General features: G+C 49.5%; 1 protein-coding gene across 1 annotated transcript in view; it reads right to left on the reverse strand.

Moving 5' to 3' along the window:
• LOC130259409 (voltage-dependent T-type calcium channel subunit alpha-1H-like) overlaps nucleotides 1–19,126 on the reverse strand; it is a 41,165-nt gene extending 22,039 nt beyond the window's left edge. The window contains exons 1-2 of the mRNA XM_056503669.1: nucleotides 18,806–19,126; nucleotides 18,090–18,538 (exon numbers count right to left, since the gene is read on the reverse strand). Coding sequence (XP_056359644.1) covers nucleotides 18,090–18,520 — 431 coding nt within the window. The 5' untranslated portion in view covers nucleotides 18,521–18,538; nucleotides 18,806–19,126. The remainder of the gene's footprint in view (nucleotides 1–18,089; nucleotides 18,539–18,805) is intronic.
• Nucleotides 19,127–19,265: the final 139 nt, after the last annotated feature.

The raw sequence follows: 19,265 nt of genomic DNA on the forward strand, positions 1-19,265 counted from the left end.
CCCAGCTCCAAAGGTGGGAATTTCCCAGCTCCAAGGGTTGGAATCTCCCAGATCCAAGGGTGGAAATCTCTCAGTTTGCACAATGGAATCTCCCATGTCCCTGTGTCCAGGCACACCTGGGTGGGAGCACAGCAGGATCCCAGTGGGATTTGAGGCAGCAAAAGGGCAGTGGGTTGCTTGGAAAAAATTCCCAGAATCCCAGAATGGTTTGGGTTGGAAGAGACTTCAAAGCTTGCCCAATTCCATGGGCAGGGTCCTTCCACTATCCCAAGCTGCTCATCCAACACTTCCAGGATGGGGAATCCAGAATTTCTCTGGGAATGTGTGCCAGGGCTCCCCTCCCAGCCTCACACAGGACCCATGGCATTCCAGGCAGATCCAAACACCAGCTCCCTGGATCCAGAGGTGGCCACGGCCCTTCCCAACTGAGACCCCCCAAAAGGACTCGGGGAAGCCCCAGCAGGACTTCCAAACACGCTCTGGGATGAGCTTTGCTCCTTCCCACCCAGGAATTCCCACTCCATGAGCCGGGGGGGGGCTGGGATCCAGCTGCTCCCACTCCCACGCCGGGGTGTGGCCGGTGGGAATCCCGCTGGGCCGGGCCTGGCATTGCCAGCAGGAGCTCAGGACACATTCCTGCGTCCCCATCCCCGCCTGCAGCTGTCCCTGCCCCGGTCCCTTCCCTGGAATCACGCTCTGGGGTTTGGGATCCAGCCTGCCCAGCCCTTGGCTGCCGAGCATTCCCGCTCTGCACACGCCTGGGGACGGTGGCTCCACATCTCCCCTCGGATGGGATGCAGAATTCCCCGTGCTCCAGCCTGTCCCAAGGTTTTCCAAGCTGTGGGAAAGAGGAGCTGCGTTGCAATATAGAGATGGTTGAGATTTTTTTTTTCTTTTTATTTTTATGTAGAAAGCCTGAATTTTTATTTACATAGCTTATATTTATAGGAATATTAAAAAGTACTGTGTTCAATTTAATTAGGTAACAATCTACTAAAATTTAGTTTATTGGTTAGTTAATAGCTAGTGTATATGTTAATTAAAATTTTCTCTTTCTAGATAGTTTATATATTTTTTAAATGAATACTTGCAGGATAGATTTTTTATTTTTTGGAGGTGTAAACTGTTTTTCTTACAGGAATAGATTGTTATATAAACTAATTTTCATTCTTAGAATCTCTTTCTTAGGGGAACTTAATAGGTTAGCTATTAACTCAGCTAAAATAATCAAGTCTAATTTTATAAAACTTGTCTTTTATTAAGTTTTTATCTATATATATAATAGAGCTGAGCACCCTGGGCTGGCTCTGCTCATCCCCTCCCCCCAGCACATTCCTTTGGGGACACCCATGGAGCAGCGATTCCCGGGATGGAGGAGGGGACAGGGACACCAGCAGCTGGCCAGGAGCCATCCCGACACTTCCCACATAAAAGGAAAGATTCCAGGAGGGGAGGGGGGGGGAAGGGGAACCAAACCCTCGCTGTGACCTTGAGATTTTCCCTGGAGCAGCCAAGGATTAAAGTGCCCGCTCGGATTTCTGCGCCTGGGGCAATTCCAGAGGCTCCAGGCTGTGCCAGAGGGTGGGAATGTCCACACAGGTGGTGGCAGTGAGGAGAAATCCTCATCCCGATCCCATTCCAGAGGGTACTGCCTCCCCTTGAGCCAAGGATGCCTTGGGATTGCATCCCATCCCATCCCATCCCATCCCATCCCATCCCATCCCATCCCATCCCATCCCATCCCATCCCATCCCATCCCATCCCATCCCATCCCATCCCATCCCATCCCATCCCATCCCTTCTCCCTGAAGGAGAGATTTTTTTCCTAGGGAAAATAACAAGGAAAAGCAGCAGAGGAGAAATTCCTGCCTGCTGAACACCTGATTTCTCTTGGAAAATGCAGAAATCCCTGATTTTCCAGGAAACAGCGGGGATGTGCCGGGGGTGGCGTCATGTCTAACGTGAAGTGACATCGGGAATGTTTTCCAAGAACAAAAATATTCCTCGTTTTTCCAACTGGGACAAAGCCTGGCCTCATTTCAATCCTGCTCTGACCTGGCTGTGACCAGAGGTTGAACTCCCAGGAAAAGTGGAGCAGGGAAAGGCGGGAGAGGGGATGGGAGGATGAAGGGAAAGGAAAAATCGGGTGGAGGTGTCACAGGAGAGCAGTGACAAGAGATTTTCTGGGATTTCATGGACACAGCTTGGGAAAGCAGCGTGGAAAAGCAGAAATCCCACATCACATGTTGTTTTCAGGGATAAATATCCCATTTCTAGGAAAAAACATCCAAATCCAGCATCACCGCAGCCAAAATCTGATTTTTACCAAAGTTTAAACCAAACTAAATCAAATTCCAGAAGGAATTGGCTTCCCCAAGAAAAACCAGGATCAGCAGGAATCTCCAATATCAAACTGCAAACAGCTCCACACGTTCTGGATTGGGGATTTCCAGAGCATCTGACCCTAAATATTCCCAAAATCCTCAGCACCATCATCCCATGGGAGACAGGAGCCAGCCTGGAAGGAGCCCAAAGGATCCCTCCCATCAACAAAATTCCAGCTTTTCCCAAAATCAGATTTGCAGGATGTGTGGGAGAGGATGAGTCAATAAAACTGGACTTTAAGATGCTTTTACTTCTCCAAACCAGCCAGAAAATTCCTGAAAATGGGAATTTGACTGAAATTTAACTCTGGGGTGAAATTCCCAAATCATTTTAAGCAATGAATTCCTCTCAGTGCCCGCTCCTGGGATCTTGGAAGGATTTGGGAAGGGATCTGAGTTTCCTGGAGAATGGGATGCTGCATTTCCAGGGGATATAGATGTGGCTTCTGTGCCAGAGGGAATGTTTAGATGGAATATTGGGGGAAAAATCCTGCCTGGGAAGGTGGTGAGAGCCCAGATTCGCAGAAAATCTGTGGCTGCCTCATCCCTGGAATTGTCCAAGGCCAGGTTGGATTTTTGGAGCACCCTGGGATAGTGGGAAGTGCTGGGCTTGGGACAAAATGATCCTCAAGGCCCCTTCCCACCCAAACCATTCCATGATTCCGTGAATTCTGCAGTGCCAGCCAACCCCAAACCCCACTCCCCATCCCTGATGGATCAGCCCAGCTTTCCCATTGCTCCAGAGGAAATGATCCCATTATTATCCCTGGCAGAGCCACCTTGGAAATGCCAATTCCCATTTCCTTCCCTGCATTTCCAATCCTGGGATATTCCAAGGATCAATAGCCCAGGGATGCAGAGGAAGCTGCTCCCAGTCCAATATCCAATAATTATTGGATAACTCAGCTCCAGTGTGGGTGGGTTGCCAGGTTATGCCAGCACAAAATTCCATTTCCAGAGGGAAAAAAACTCTCTCCAGACATTGGGATTTATGGTTGGAGGGGGATGTTTCCATCCTGTGAAAACAGGGACAGAAAGGATGGGAATGCTTTGGTTTTCCCACTTCTCTTCCTTCTTTTCCTCCTCTCCCTTAAGACACGAGGAGCTGATATTCATGGATACAACACCAATATATTCAGGATCAAATCCTGCCCTGATTATCCCAAATCCACCATCACAATCCAGGGAATGATCCCATTGAACTGGGAAGTTTTGGATGCTGCCATGGATCCCTAATTCCAGACTGGTTTGGAATTGGAAAGGACCTTAAAGCTCATCCAGCTCCAATCCCAGCACTTCCCACTATCCCACGCTGCTCCAGCCTGGACTTGGACAATTCTAGGGATTTTTCCCCCAGTTTTTCTGGGAATCTGTGCCAATTTTCCTCATGGATCAGCCCTTCCCTGCTCACACACTCATGGAGCAGAGGGAATATTGCTCTTCCTTTGTGATCCAACCCCAGCAAATCAGGGAATTCTGGATGCACCATCTACTCTGCCAGCAGGAATTCCGAGTGCGATCCCTGCAGGTGCCAGGTTTAGGATTGCACAAAACACGGATCCATGGAGAGATCAATTCCAGAGGTGGGAGCTTTGTACCACAAAAAAAAAAAAAAAAAAAAAAAAAAAAAAAAAAAAAGGGAAAAACTCCTAAAAATGCTCCAATCCCAGGAGCTCCTGCATTCCAGAGGTTTCTCCTTTCAGCTTTCCAATACAGGCACTTCAACTTCCAAACAAATTCCAGGTGGGAGTTTGACATGACAAAAACACTGCTTGGGATTCCGAATTCCCAGCAGCTCCTAATTCCAGCTGGAGGCTGTTTTGGGAGCTGGGAGCTGCAGAAATCCTGGGATGCTGCCACTGTTTAGATTGGAGCCCTGCTGGGAAGTTTCTCCTGGAAAAGCCCCATATATGGATGACCCAGGGAGAACAAAAGGCAAGGAAGGAGCAGGATTTGGGATTCCTCAGGCAGGGAATGGGGCTGGATGTGTCCCCCATCCCCCTCCAAACCACTCCCAGCTTCTCCCTCCTCCCAGATCCTGATAAACCTGCCAAAATTCCAAACTTTTCTACATTTCCCCTTGACCCCAGGATCCATAAATAGCCCTGGCATTTCCAGTGGCACGTCGTGCCTGTGGAAATTGGATTGCAGAGGAAAATTGGCTGGAGTCCTGATTGAATTCCCGTTGTTATCCATCTTTCCCGATGTCCTTCCCTCCCAACCCTGTCGGAACTCCAGGTGGAGAAGTGAAGTCGTTAGGAAAGATTTCCTGACAAACCTCGGGAGCACCGAAGGGTTCCAGGCATTTTTCACCTTTCATCAGATAAGCCCTGACATCTCCAAGTTCTTCCCAAATTTTCCTTGCAGCCCATCCTGTTCCTGTCCTGCCCAGCACAGGGAAAGGCCAAGGTTTGCGTGGTTTTATCTGGGATTTATCAGATTTTGAAGAATTTTGCTTAAAGAGGGAAAAATTGAAACATTCCTGGAGTTCTTTTTCCTTTAAAGGCTTCCTCCCTCCCAGGAAGGGGGAATGGCTTTAAACTGAAAGATTGGAGGTTTCAGTGGATAACCCCTGGATTCCAGAAGAGTTTCCTGCCATGACCATCCCAACATTCCTTTCCAAGAATCCCATCCATGTCATCCCTGAATTTCTCCCATTGATTCCCTCGGACAATTCCCTCAGCTATTCCTGGAGGATTTGTGGATCCATTTTCATCTTCACATTAAAAGCCTGGAAGTGTTTTTAGGAAAAATTCCATAAATTGAATGAAATGAGGATCATGGAATGTTCTGGATCTGCTCCTGATCCCCAGGATCAGCTGGAAAAGGAGAAGGTTGATCCAGAGGATCCAAGATGGGATTGGCTCTGTTGTTTCTCACGCCCACATGGAGATTTTAATTATCCCCATGGAGTAATTAGTGTGGTCACTGTCCCTGTGCCAAGCCAAATCCATAGATTTCTTATTTTCCTTATCCCAACATCAGCCTTTCCTGCTTAACACAGGGAGAATGGAGCATCCAACCATAAAAATCCAGGAAAAAAGGAAAAACACCAAAGTCGCAAAATCTGACAAGGAAATTGAGATTAAAAATTAATAATTACGAATTTTTCCATGAAATACATGGATAAAAAGGGGTTTTGGGAGTCCAGATCCACATCTGGGAAGGGCTGGAAGCTGCCTGGGATGTTTGGAGCCGGTGCTGATGTGTGGGGTGAGTGACACTGGATTGGGGACACGGAATGGGATCAAGAGATCCCAATAATTTATTGGGAATCAATGAGGCTGCACAGATCAAACAGCACTGTCACATTCCCATGGAACTGCAAATGGATCAGGAATGCTGGGAATATCCCCCCTAATTCCTCTAAATCCTCTTTTCCTCCTCCATTTAGTGTGGAAGAGCTGTCTTTTCCAGGAGCCTGAGCAGTTCATTCCTTCAAAATTAGAGGGAAATCAGAATCCATGCAGTCAATGGAAAAAGTTCTCCGGGATGGGATGCCCAGGATGGGAGGGGGTGGAGCCAGGAGCCTTCACTGATTTTTGATTTTTTTAGGAATTTGCATTTTTGATTCTTGGCCGAGAATGTTGGAAGAAGGATGGGGGCAGGGAGCAATTCCCAGATTTATCTGGAATTCAAGTGAAGTCGAGGGGAAAGGACAAATTTAATCAAAATATTCCATTCTGCATTTCCAGCCTGGTTTTTAATTCCAAATCCCAGGGGGGAAAAAAAAAAAAAAAAAGCTTTAAAGCTCCTCCCACACAGAATGCAATCGTCCCAGAGAAAAAAAAAAAAAAAAAAAAAAAAAGAGGGATTAGAGCCTGAGGCACACGGATATGGATTATTCCATCCTTTGGCAAATGGAAAATAAATCATCCCATTGGAGCCAGAGCCACGAGGGTGAGGGAGGGGGCAGAAAAACTGGAATGATCCTACGTGGATTCATTCCAGAGCATCCTTGGGATGGGACAGATCAGCTTCCCACAGAATCGAGTGCTCCCAGAAAAAAAACGGATTCAAAAGAGAAAAAAAAAAAAGGGAACAACCAACAAATTAAATGGAAAAACCCAACAATGGATAATTAGCAGATGGAAAAGCAAAGCTGCAATTTAGGTGTCTCCAAAGGGAAATCCCAACAAGTGGCTCCGTGAATTTATTTTCCCTTTTTCCTTTGATCTTGCTGGCTGGGAGGAGAATTCCTACAAAACTGGAGCAACGGAGAGCAGGAAAAAGCCGGAGTGGAGACGTTCAGAGTCCCCCCTCTCCTGACCCCTCTTCCCGCCCCCGGGACTCATTAAACAGGGAAAATCCCGCGGGATCCAGAGGTTCTGGCAGTGAACACACAGAGATGTTTTCCAGGGCAAATGTTGGGCCATAAATAATGGATCAGGAACGGGCCTGGAATGAATGGATTTATCCCCTCCGGAGCTCCGAGTCAGAGGAGGCTGGGATTTCAGTGGATTCCAAGTAATCCAAGGTTTTTTAGGAATAACCTTCTTTTCGAGGATTTTTCTTTTTCAGGCTGACTTCTGAAGTCGGGTGTCTATAACAAAAATTCCACATAATCCCAAAATTCCAGCATCCGGGCTGGCAGTGCTCTGGGATTTTTGGGACAATTGTGGAATGTGGGAACAGCCCCCAAATCCAACTCCAAAATGATCTCCCTGGAAATCACTGCTGCACCATTCCTGGATGTATTCCAGAGCTTTTCCCATTTTTCCCAGCAAAACACATGGAATCCTGTCCTTGAATTTTCAACACAGCCATGGCTCATCCCAGGATGTCAAACCCTTGGGATACTGAGCCGAGGGTTTTCTTGGAATGACCAAATCCAGGGATTTCTGGGATTTGGCCTGGTCCAGGCTGCATTGAAGGCTTTGGATCTTTATCAGGATTTTGTCAGGGCTCCTTTTCCCAATGTCCAATCCATTCCTATGGAATGTGCCACCAACTCTTCCCTCTGAGGTGACATCCAGCCCTGTGTCCACAACTTCCTCTGGAATTATTTCCTTCTTCATGAACCAAAATTCGATCTCTACCTGAAATCCCTATTATTTCAACGGGGAGAAGAAAGGATGGGAAAGAAGGAAGTGGTTTTCCAGGAAAATCCCGGATCCGGCAGATTTTGAGCCACCCCCATTCTGCCACTGGAATTTTGCTGAGGAGGAGCTCATGGATCCCATGGAGCTCATGGATCCCATAGATCCCATGGATCCCAAGGAGCTCACAGATCTCATGGATCCCATGCCACAAATCCAGCTTGGATTCAAGGACATTCCCATCTGGAATCTGTTGGAATGAGGTGCTGGGATAAGGGAGGAGATGCCTCTTGTTTGCTTCCCCTGATTTTCCAGCTTTCCCTGTCATTCCCACTTCTCCTCGTGACCTTCCATGGAGGACAGGCACAGATACAAGAAGAGCTCCCTAAATTCCATTATCTTCCCAAAAATCCCTCTGCCTTTCAATCCAGGCCACCTGAATTCCCAAATAATGAAATTTCCTGTCAGGATGATATGATCCAAAGTGACATTGGAGAAAGAAAGGGGGGAGGAAAAATAAGGATTAAAAAGGGAGCCAGGGAGAAAAGGGTTGTCCTGGCAACTGGCGATTCCTTCCCAGCATTCCCAGATTATTTCATGGAATGAATGTTTTCCAATTAAATTGATAAAAGGTGGAATTTAGCCAAGGGTGACCGCTTAAGCTTTGGTTGGAAAAAATTCCTTCTCCAATAATTGGAATGGATTTTTTATCATGGAAGGATTTAATCACGGCCTAGATTTGCTGGAAAAGCAAGAATTCCATCTTCTTTTTTTTTTAATGGAGCCAATTTATTTTCCCTTTAAACAATCTGAGAGGAAATAGGGAACAAAGCCTAAATCAGCTCCTTGGATTAGGAAGGAGCAGCTGTGAACATCTCCTGTGGAATGATCTAATTCCAAGGTAATTATCCCGGATTTTTAACGCTCCGCTAAAATCCCAACATCAGCATTTTCGGGATTGACAGGCTGGGAATTCACGCCAAGGAGCCAAGTGGGAACCAGCAGTGCTGCCCAGCTTCTCCTCCAAGGTCAAGGATGCTGGAACATCCTTGGAAAAGCTGCCAGAATCCATAAATCTCCCTCAAATCCAACCTTTCCTCTCCAGGGAATCCGGCACGGAATGGACACGGAAAACGGCGAGACCACATTGGCTGGGAGGGCAGTTCCAGGAATAATTTTGGGAAAAGGAAGAGCAAGAAGCATCAGATTGGGCTGGAAATCCCTAAAAATCCTCCTGCTGTTGGAATAGTGCTGATCCTCCTGCGATTCCAGGGTGGCTCGAGCCGGAGCCTCTGGAAAGGCTCTGGAAAGGCTGGAAAATTATTTAAATTCCAGGACCTCTGGAATAAACAATTCAAATTAAAATCCAAACATTCCAGGCTCCTTAACAAAGCCATCCATTGGGAGAAACCTTTGGAAAACAAGGAATCCACTGGAGAAGGCCACGGGACAAGAAAACTTTGGGTGGTGACTCCAAGTGACCTTCCCTGCATTGAAAGAGAAACAGACCAAACTTTCCTTGGAAAAGCAGCTCCTCAGAGTGCTGCTCATCCAAAAAAACTCATTTGGATCCAAATCCATTTGGATTGGGAAGAGGGAAGAGCTCAGGCTGGAATTTGATGGAATCTTTGTCGTCCAAAGGCAAGGCAGGAAAGAGAAGGGGAATTTTTCAAAGGAAGGAGCAATTCTGAGCAGTTCCCCCCGTGCCTCATCATGCTGCCACATAATTCCCACTTTTCCTGGGATTTTCTCCCAAAATTCCAAGGTCAAGGGGATCAATAATCCCCTCATGCCTCATTATCCTGTCACGAAATTCCCACTTTTCCTGGGCTTTTCTTCCAAAATTCAAAAGGGATCCGCTCGTGCCTCATTATCTCAAGCCACAAAATTCCCACTTTTCCTGGACTTTTCTCCCAAATTCCAAGGTCAAGAGGATCCCCTTCTAACCTCAATATCCCACGTCACAAAATTCCCACTTTTCCTGGGATTTTCTCCCAAAATTTCACGGCCAAGAGGAGGGTGAGAAAGATGAGGCAGCAAACAGCACATGGGAGGTGAGGGCTGGATTTGGGATAAAAAACTCCCAAAAAAAAAAAAAAAAAAGGATCAAGTAGGGAATTTTTGCTGCAAGCATTTAAAAAAAAGAACCTAAAAAACTCTCTGGAGTAGCAGGGATTGTTTTCCCACTAAAAATTCCCGGGTGATGGAGAAAGGAGCTTTTTGTGCCCTTGCAAGGCGGTGGCCCGGGAGGGATCAGTGCCATCCGTTGCCATGGGAATGATATTCCCAGGAAACGCGGCTGGAGGTGGAGAGGAAACCCCAGAGATCCATTAGCAACAGGTTGCCATGGCAACGGCTCCAAGCTCATTAATTCCTCCTTTCCTTCCCCCCATCCCCAAAAAAACCCAAACCTGAAACAACTTTTCCTGGGCGTGGGGTGGAAAAGCCTTTGGGAATTTCACAGGGAATGTGCAGGGATGAAGGAACAGCACCGAAATTCCCACTCGTGTCCCCAAATTGCCTTTGCCAACTGGGATTTTAAATAAAATGAGGATTTTAGGAATAATTCTCTTTTTTTTTTTTTTTTTTTGGTGGCCTGAGAGCTGCTCCCAAAAGGAAAAAGAGATTTTTGCATGAAAGCTGAGGAAAAGCAGAAAAATTCCGTGGTTTTTTTTCCCCCTCCTCCCCCATTCCCTCATGTCCTGCCAAGTCCCAATCCTTGGATAAATTTGTTCTCCATGGATTGAAACTGGGAATTCCCTCATCCTAAAAAAAAAAAAAAAATAAATAAAAAAATGGGTTGGGAAAGGTGTTCCAAGAGGAGCAGGACGTGGAAAATATGGGAAAAAGGAGATGAAGGAGGATGAGATCCTAACTCTGATTTGGAATTCCCTCCTGGCATTCCCAGGAAACACAAAGCCCTCCTGGAAAATCCCCTGGCTGGAGTTTTTCCAGGAATTCTGGTTGTCCTGTGGATCCCAGTTCAGCTGGGAGAAGAATGGTGGGAATCTGACTTGGGAAAGACAGGGAAGGAAATGGATTTTGATAAAAAAATGTGGAAAATTCGTTGATCTAACAGCAAAATTCCTGGGAATGAGGGAGCAGAATTCTGTTGGGAGCTGCTAAAGGGAAATTCCTGGGAAATCCCAGACTCTGGGATCAGGCAGCACAGGGAATATTAAAATATTCCCGTTTTTCCAGCCCAGCTGAACTTTTCTCCATCGTCACCTCTTGTTCCCAACTGGAATTGAAGAGACAGAAAGGCTTGATCCCCAAATTACAAAACTGCTGTGAAATTCTGTTCCTTCCACACTTTTATGCCTCTTTCAATCCCCAAAATTCCAGGCAGGATTCAATCCATGGAATTTGTGCTGAGCTCAGCTGGAAAAGAGCCTTTTCCTCCTATCCCACAGGTTTTCCTTCCAAATTAAACCTCTGGAATTCCAAAACCTTTCCCAAATTCCTGGTCTCCTAAACCAACCCCACTCCTAGGATTTTTCCTACAGAATTCAAGGAATTAGTCCATGCTTAGAATATGAAGTGTTCCAGAGCAGTTTTGTAACAATTGGGATTTCTCTCCGAGCCTGGTCTGGGACACTGGGAATGCTTTGGGATAAAAGGGATTTCCTGGGAATCCAGAAACGTTTTGGGATAAAAGGGATGCTCCAGGACACCAGGAAGGAAGGTGGAAAATGCTCAGATCCCAAGCACTGATCTCAAAAAGCATTGCTAGAAAATCTGGGATGTCTGGATCAGATCCAAAGGATTTGGGTCTGACAGTGGCAGCTGAGGGGAATATTCCAGGATCTGTATTCCAAAGGCTGGGAGGAGCTGCTGGCTCCAGCCTGGGTCACCAGTTTGGGAACTGGGATAGAGCAATTCCAGCCATTCCAAAGCCCCTTTGGTGGGAATTCCAGCATTCCTGCCATTATCCCAAACTTCTCCAGCCCTCTGCAAACAGCATCTGCCGGGATGTAAATCCAAGCATTGAGGCCATCCCAGATAATTCCACATCCAAGTTTTTCCCAATATCCAGACTAAAGGAGTTCAGAACAGGCTCTTGGTAAAAAAAAACAGAGCTCTGGGAAAAGCTCTTGGCTTCCCAACCCTCTGGAAAGGGCAGCACATCCCAGAATTCCAGAGGAACCAACCCCACTGGAAGCGCAGCCAGATCGAGCTCATCCCTCTTGGCAGCCCCGGCCCTGGAGCCTCTTTAGGGATTCTGGTCCAGCATTCCCAGGCAGACAGAATCCCAGGGATGTCTGGGGCAGCAGGAATTGTTGGCACTGGATCACTCCAGGAGCCATGGGAAGGTGCAGAAACCCTGGAGAACATCCAGCAGGAGCCGGGATCAGGACACGCTGCCGGGCCAAGAGAGCTCCTTGATGTTTCTCTGATTCCCGAATCTCCCTGATCCTGAATCTCCCTGATTCCTGAATCTCCCTGATTCCTGAACCTTCCTGTCCCCGAGTCTCCTTGATTCCCAACTCTTCCTGTTCCCTGACTCTCCCAGATTCCCAACTCCCCGATTCCTGAGTTTCCCCAATTCCCAACTCCTTGTTCCCGAGTCTCGGGAAACGCGGGGTTAAGCCTGGCTTAAACTCAGTTCTGAGGTGACTCCAGCAGGAGGGATGATCCTGCCTTGATTTCCCTCAGCTCTGTCCCAAAGGAAGCTGGAGATAGATTTGGGATCCCCAGCAGGTCAGGATTTAACAGCCCCATCCCACCCGAGCTGGCAACCCTTGGAATGAGCCCAATCCCAAAGAATTCCCATTTGTGGCACCAAATCCCACATTTTTCTTCGTCTCCCATCCTTCCCTCCCTGTCATTCCCAATAAAGGAAGTGTCAGTTCCTCCTTCTCTCCATATCCTCGGAGACAGGAACAGAAATCCACAGATGCATCTGTGTTCTCATCCCAAATCTCCCAGGAATTCCTGGGACAGCAGGAAAATCCAAACAAACAGAGGATCAAAGAGCTTGGGTACAACGAGCTGCACACGAATCCCATGGGATGCTCCTCCCAAAACATCCCTGCTTGTCACATCCATCCATCCAACATCCTCCATCCCTTGGGAACGGGGCTGATATCCCAAAAAATCCACGCTGCAACTCCTGCTTCCAGCAAAACCTCCCAGGATTTTTCATATCCGGGCAAATCCTCCCTGCCAGGATGGAGGGAAGGGACTGGGAGCAGTGACCCCGCTGGAATCCCTGCACACACACAAAGCCATCCCACTCCTCTGGAATTCCAGGGAAAAACAGCCAAATACTGGGAGCATTGTGAGCTCACACAATTCCCATCTGTCCGTGGAAAGAGGGAAAATGAGATCCCAGAGCCGAGCGTTTCATCCGCTGCCAAATCCCTGCTCCTGCTGCCCAGACCAGACCGGATTTTTATCCAGGAATAAAAGAGGGAAAATTGTCTTTTCCAGCTGTTTTTTGTCAAAGTTTTCCAGACCACTCCAGAGTGACCATTCCCAGATTTCCAGGAAGGTCAGGAAGAGCCCTGGAGCTCATCACCCTCTTGTCCCCTTTCCTTGCTTCAGGAAAAGGATTGCAAGTTCTGGAATTAACTCCTGGGTGGGATCATGGAATAACCCATGGAGAAACTTCCCTCCTATCCCAGGCAGCGAAATATTCCCTCTGAAGTGTCTTTTCCTTAAAATCCCAAAGATTTAGGGATTGGGGATTTAGGATTTGCCCCAAGCAGCAGCTGCTGCCTTAAGAATTAAGAGCAAAATCTGAGTTTCCAACATCTGTGTAAATATTTGGAAAATATTCCTCGTGTGAGGAATTCCAACCATGGAATGGAATTCCAGGTGATGGAATTCTGAGGGATTAAAGGAAAATACACCTGGATGGCTTTGGATGGGCATCCCTGGGATTCCTCCTGAATTTCCAGCAGTCCAAGGAGATCCCAGACTGGGAAATGGGGGAAATCCAAGGAAAACCCTGAGTGGGCAGCAGGAATTCTTGGCTGCAGCAGGGATTGGGAAACAAATCCCAAATCCAGGCAAAAATAGGAAGAAAATCCCAGGAATCCCAGTTTATCCACTGCAAACGAGCCATCCCAGTTGTTCCAATGGAATTATCCCACTTGGAGCTTGGAAAAGTCAGGATTTGGATCAACCAAGGGATCAACCCCAGCCCCCAAACACAAAGCCAAGGGAAAGGTGACTTTAAATCAATCTAATCCCATTTTTCCATTAAAAAATTCCCTAAAACCCAGCAAAATATCCCAGAGAAGCTGGATGGTCACTCAGGAAATATCCATGGAAAATCTGGGATCCCACAGCCCCGAATCCATCCCTAGGGATAAGCTGGAGCCTCAGATCTGCTGCATTCCCAGTTCAACTCCTGGGACACACTGGTCCACATTTCCAAGGAATTTCCATCCTGGAATGCTGAATGCTGGAAAACACACCTGGACTCACATCCCAAAATTCCAAACTAAACTCCAAACTGGAATGGGATGTGTTGATTCACAGAAAACTGGGAAAAGCCAAGTGGAGTCTGAGATTTCCATGGGTCCATGTGTCCATGAACACCATGGAAAATGGGAATTAGAGTGATCTGAAATAAGTCTGGAATAGGGAATAAATTGAAGATATTTCCCAGAGATTATGAGGAATTCTGAGGAAAATCCAATGGGACGCACTGGAGTTTGCACTGGAGGGAATAAGGAGAAATCAGGAGGAAAGGAAAAGCAGCTCCAAAACCATCCTGGAATCACTGAATTCCTATTTTCCAGGAAAAACCCTGGATTTGGGGATGCAGGGATGGATAACTCTGGAATCCACTGGCAATAAAACATGGATTAGGATAAAGGGATCCTAGCAGAGCCAGGCTTGGGAGCAGATTCCCAGTGCTGTGCTCCCATCCCTCCATCTCATTTTCCCAATTTTCCAGTAGATGTCCTGGGATGGATTCCAAGCTTTCCTCCACATCAGAGCCCATCCATGACCCAAAAATCCAGGAGATGTTTCCAACCCCTCTCAAGGACATCCAGGGATTCACCCCTTCCTTGCTAATCCCAAATATTCAAGGAAACCCCTCTTGACATTCCAGGTTTCCATGAATCCACTCAGGAAAAGTCAGGGAATGACCCTGAGGGGTGGCAAATCCCAAATTCCAAAGGGAACAACACAAAATGCCACCCACAGGAATAAACAGATGTAGGAGATCCAGTCTGAAGGAAAATAAGGAAGTTTGATCCTAATTTTATGTGGATTTAAAAAAAAAATAAACGGGAAATTCAAAGCACAGAAGGGAAACAGAGGGAAAATCCAGCTGGGTTTGAGGGAAAATCCCATTTGGATCAGGGCTTGTGTCCCAGAAATGACATTTGGGTTTTTGTTTGCTGTGATCCGTGATTTTGAGGTGGGAATTGGGATTGGAGGTGACCCTGGAGCTCGAGAAGAGATTCCTGCACTCAGAAAATCCAGGAATAAATCCAGGGAATGCCACTGGACAGCAAAAGTGATACCAGAGTGTCCCTGCTTGGACTAATTGAATTAACACCCTCCTAATTAGTGCTCCCACCCCCCAAAATCAGCGCTTTTCCTGGAGAATTCCCAACTGGAATTTGTTAGCAACACAAACCTCTGGAAGCAGAGGGGGAATCTTTTCCAGGATCACTTTTCCAGGTTGCTCTGGGCATTCCCGACGGCAGCGGCGCTGTTCAAGCCCCGAGGTGCAGCTCCTCCCTCTGCCCCATCCCCGTTTTCCCGCTGATGCCTCCGGCTGGGAATGTTTCCCGGGAATGCTCCCGGCTCTGTAAGCTGATCCTGCCCCACCTGTCCCCTCCAGAACCCGGCTCCAGCTTTTTTTAGCCACCCCAAAGCCTCCCAGTGACCCCTTCCTGCTTAAGCTCCACACAAATCACGTTTTTTGGGAAGATCCCCACCTGCTCTGGGCCACAGGGCTGGGATAGCTCCGATTCCTGAAAATATCTGGGAGGTTCTTGGAAAATCTGGGTTGGAAAGGGAGATTCCCACGGGATTTATTGGAAATTTGGGTGCCTCATCTGAAACAGTTCCATTCCAAGAGTATCCCAAGGGATTGGAGCTGCTGGAAATTGGACCCTGGAGCTGGAATTTCACAAGAGGAGAATTCCCAAACCAGCAAACACAGGGAGGGGATGCATTTGGGATAGCTCAGATTCCCACAGATATCTGGAGTGGCTGGCAGCTCTTGGAAAACCTGGGTTGGAAAGGGAGATTCCCATGGGATTTATGGGATGCAAGCACAGTTGGAATTTTGGGTGCCTCTTCCAAAGACAGATTCATTCCTGGATTATCCTGAGGAACTGCTGGAAATTCCTGCAGCTGGAATTTCACAGGAGGAGGATTCCCAAACCAGCAAACACAGGGAAAAGAGAGATCTGGGAATTGGAGGGCACGGAGTGAGACCTTTCTCTCTTCCCACCAAAAAAAATCCCAGTGGGAGCAAGGACAACTTCCCAGGAAAAAAACAACAAAAAATCCTCATCCAAGGAGGGCACCTTGGGAAGATCCAAGGATTTTGGGAGCATTCCCAGACCCATCCCTCCCTTCCATAAATCCTAAGGAAAACCCAACACTCTTTTTCCTGGTTTATAGATTTGTGCTTCGGGAAGGGTGGGAAGAGAATCCAAACCCACACAACCAGAAATTCCCTCTGTGGGATCTGGGAAAATCTCCTGGGAATTCCAGCCCTCAGCACACTGATCCAGCCGTGCTCCTCCTCCAATCCCCCAGGGAATTTTTCCCAAGCTCCCAGTTTCCAGGTTCCTCTGGTCCAACACACCCAGACCCACATCCTGCTCTGAGGCGGATCCAAAAATCCCAACCTGAAAAATTTAATCAAAAGTTTGTATTGTGGACACTCCAAAAATCACGACCAGCTCTTCCCAAAAAATTTAGTTGAAGGATTGATTATGGAGACTGGGAAAATGGGAATAAATCCCAGCAAGGAGCTCATCCTTCCTGTGACACCTCAGGAGCTTCACTCTGCTGCCATCCAAGCACACCAGCTCTGAAATCTGGGAATTTCATGGAATTCTTGCTCTGCTGTTAACAATCCATCCCCATTTCCAGCTGATGCTTTGTCGGATGGGGAAGTTTGGGAAAGGCTCTGCTGGGAATTCCCAACGGGAAAATCCAAGCCCAGCCTGAACACACCTGAACCCTCTCCCAAAAAACATGCTTTGGAATTCTCCTCGTGCCAGAGGAGATTTTGGGAATGCCAAACCCAGAGATCTCCCCAAATCCAAAGGAAACTTTTCCTCCTATAGGTTCCCAAAGTTTTCCAACACGACCACCCGGATTAGGGAATAAATCCATCCTGGCTGTGACAACACAGTCCCCTTCCCAAAGCCAGCTCCATCCCATTTTTCTTATGGAATTATCATTTCCACCCTCACACATCCGAGTTTTCCCCTCAGGGCTGGAAATCCTAATTGCAGGTGCCCCAAATCCCATTTTTCCAGCATCCAGGCTCTCACGAACGCTGGAATGAGCACCCAGGTGATGTTAGGCCTGGTTTAACCGGCAAGGAGCACTTCAGGAAGAGGAATTTAAGCCCAGCTTTGCTGCAAGCAGAGACTTCACCCAACAAGAGCAGAGCCAAGAAATCAGCTGGGGGCAAGGAGCTCCATTTTCCAGAGCAAAGAAATCAGGAAAGGGATTTTTCCCGAATAAATCCAACCCTTAATAAATCCCTGAGCGTTTTTAGGAATCACTACAGAACTAAAGTTGGCCAACATTTTGTGCACAACAAAAGGAGCCCCAAATCCATAAAAACTGTGGGATTTTCCCTCGGATTATTCCCACAGCTCCCAGCCCGAGGCAGCATTCCCGGGAGGAATGTGCAATTCCTGCTGGGCTGGGCGCTGGGGAGAACAAGGGGGTTGTGTGGGGAGCTGAGGCAGATCAATAATCAGCTTATTAATAAATCATGGGGTTAATTAATAAATAACGGGGAGAGAGGCAGGCAGGGATGGGGGGCAGGGAAAAGCAGGAATTCTCCACACAATGCCCGTGCTAAAAGCTCACTTCCCAAAGATTCCCGGCACAGCCTGACAACTCTCGCTCGCACCCAGCATTCCGGGGAAAATTCCATCTCCTGGATGTCACGAGCCAGAGGAAAACGCTGCTGGATGATTATTTAACATTCCTAAAGCCAGGAAAGGACACCGGGAACGGCGGAGATTTAAGGGATTCACTGTTCCCTTCCTTCCCCTGCAAGTTGCAACAGAACAAAAGCAGAGGGGACTTTTCGGGAATGTGCCTTTCCCAAAGCAACTCCAGCTCCATTTTTCCACGTCGGGAAAGATCCCGTGCACTCGCGGCTCTTATATAAACATCGGAGGGGCTGATCCCCCCGGCATTCCAATAAAATCAAGGTCGCCTTTGGAATTCCGATGATTCCCGTCCCAGCGAGCCGCGAGTGGAGTTGAGGGATTTTTTTTTTTTTTTTTTTTTGTTCCCACTGGGAATTTCGGGGGGCCGCGGCTCCGCACCCCCCGAGCGGCTCCGTCCTGCCCGTCCCGGACACTCGCGCGGAGCCGCTGCGGGACCTTGGCGTGTCCCCACCACGGGGGACACTGGGGGGACACTGGGGACACGCTGCCTGCTGCCACAAATGCCCCGTGTGCCCCTCCGGGAGCCGGCTTTGGGGACACACCGAGGACGCGCCGCCGGCTCCGTGGCATCCCCGGGCGCTGCCGGCAGCGGGGACGCGCCGCTCCGCCGGGATGCTCCGGCCACGGGGAGGGTCCCGGGGGATGTCGCCGTGTCCCGGGGGGTGTCGCGAGGGAAAGGATATGGATTACAGACCAGCCTGAGGCACCAGCTGCGCGGGCGGGTGGTTTGCTTGAGGCAGAAGAAGGCGGTGGGTGCCAGCGCCGGGTAAGGCACCTGCTCCTCCTCCTCGGAGCCCAGCTCGGCGGGCGGCTCGCGGCCGGGGGAGCCGCTGCTCGAGCCGGAGCCGGAGCCGGAGCCGCTGCCGGCATCCTCGGGCGGCTGCTCGGCGGGGCGGCGCGGCGCCGGCAGCGCCGTGATGGGGACCCGCACCTCGGCCGGGCGCGGCGGCTCGCGGCTCTCGCCGGCGCTCATGGTCGCGGCCAGCGGCACCTGCGGGGCGAGGGCAGCGGGTCAGGGCCGGGCCCCCTCCCCGCCGCTCGCCCGCCGCTCGCCCGCCGCTCCCGGGGATGCTCCGCCGGGTCCCGGCGCTCCAGCCACAACAAAGGCGGGCGGGGGGAGGTCGAGCCTCCGCCCGGGCGCGGCCGCTCCCGCCCCCCTCGGCGAGCCGGGGGTGTCCCCCACCCTTCGGGGACCCCCTGGAGGAGCCTCCCGGCTTTTGATTTTGAGGGCTGGTGGATTTCTTGGGGGGTGTCCTACCTTAGTTGGGCGGAGCGCGGTGTCCCCAGGGGCATAGCCGTGCCTTGCAGCTCACATGGGACCGGCGACAATCGCGGCTCCGGGGGGTGGCCGAGCCCCCCGCCCAGGCACGGTGGCACCCCCAAAATCCAGCGCGGGGGGAAGAGGGAGGGGTTGGGGCTCGGCGTGCGGCGCCCGCCCGCGGGGATGGAGGATGGAGGAAGGCTGGGGAGAGGAGGAGGAGGAGGAGGTGGAGGAAGAGGAGGTGGCGGGGGCCTTTCCCGAGCCTCTCCCGACGGTAAATCCCAAGGAGCGAGGAGGAGGCAGCTCCGCCGAGCTTCGCCCGTGCCCAACAGGAAACTTCGGATTTACCGGGGGAGGAGGGAGAGCGAGGGGAGGGGAGAGCGGGGGCGGCGGGGGCGGGCGCCGGGAGGAGCCGGGGCAGCCCCGGCGGGGCGGGGGCCCCGCATCTCCCCCTCCC

Source organism: Oenanthe melanoleuca, chromosome 14, assembly GCF_029582105.1.
Source record: "Oenanthe melanoleuca isolate GR-GAL-2019-014 chromosome 14, OMel1.0, whole genome shotgun sequence".
NCBI lineage: Eukaryota > Metazoa > Chordata > Aves > Passeriformes > Muscicapidae > Oenanthe > Oenanthe melanoleuca.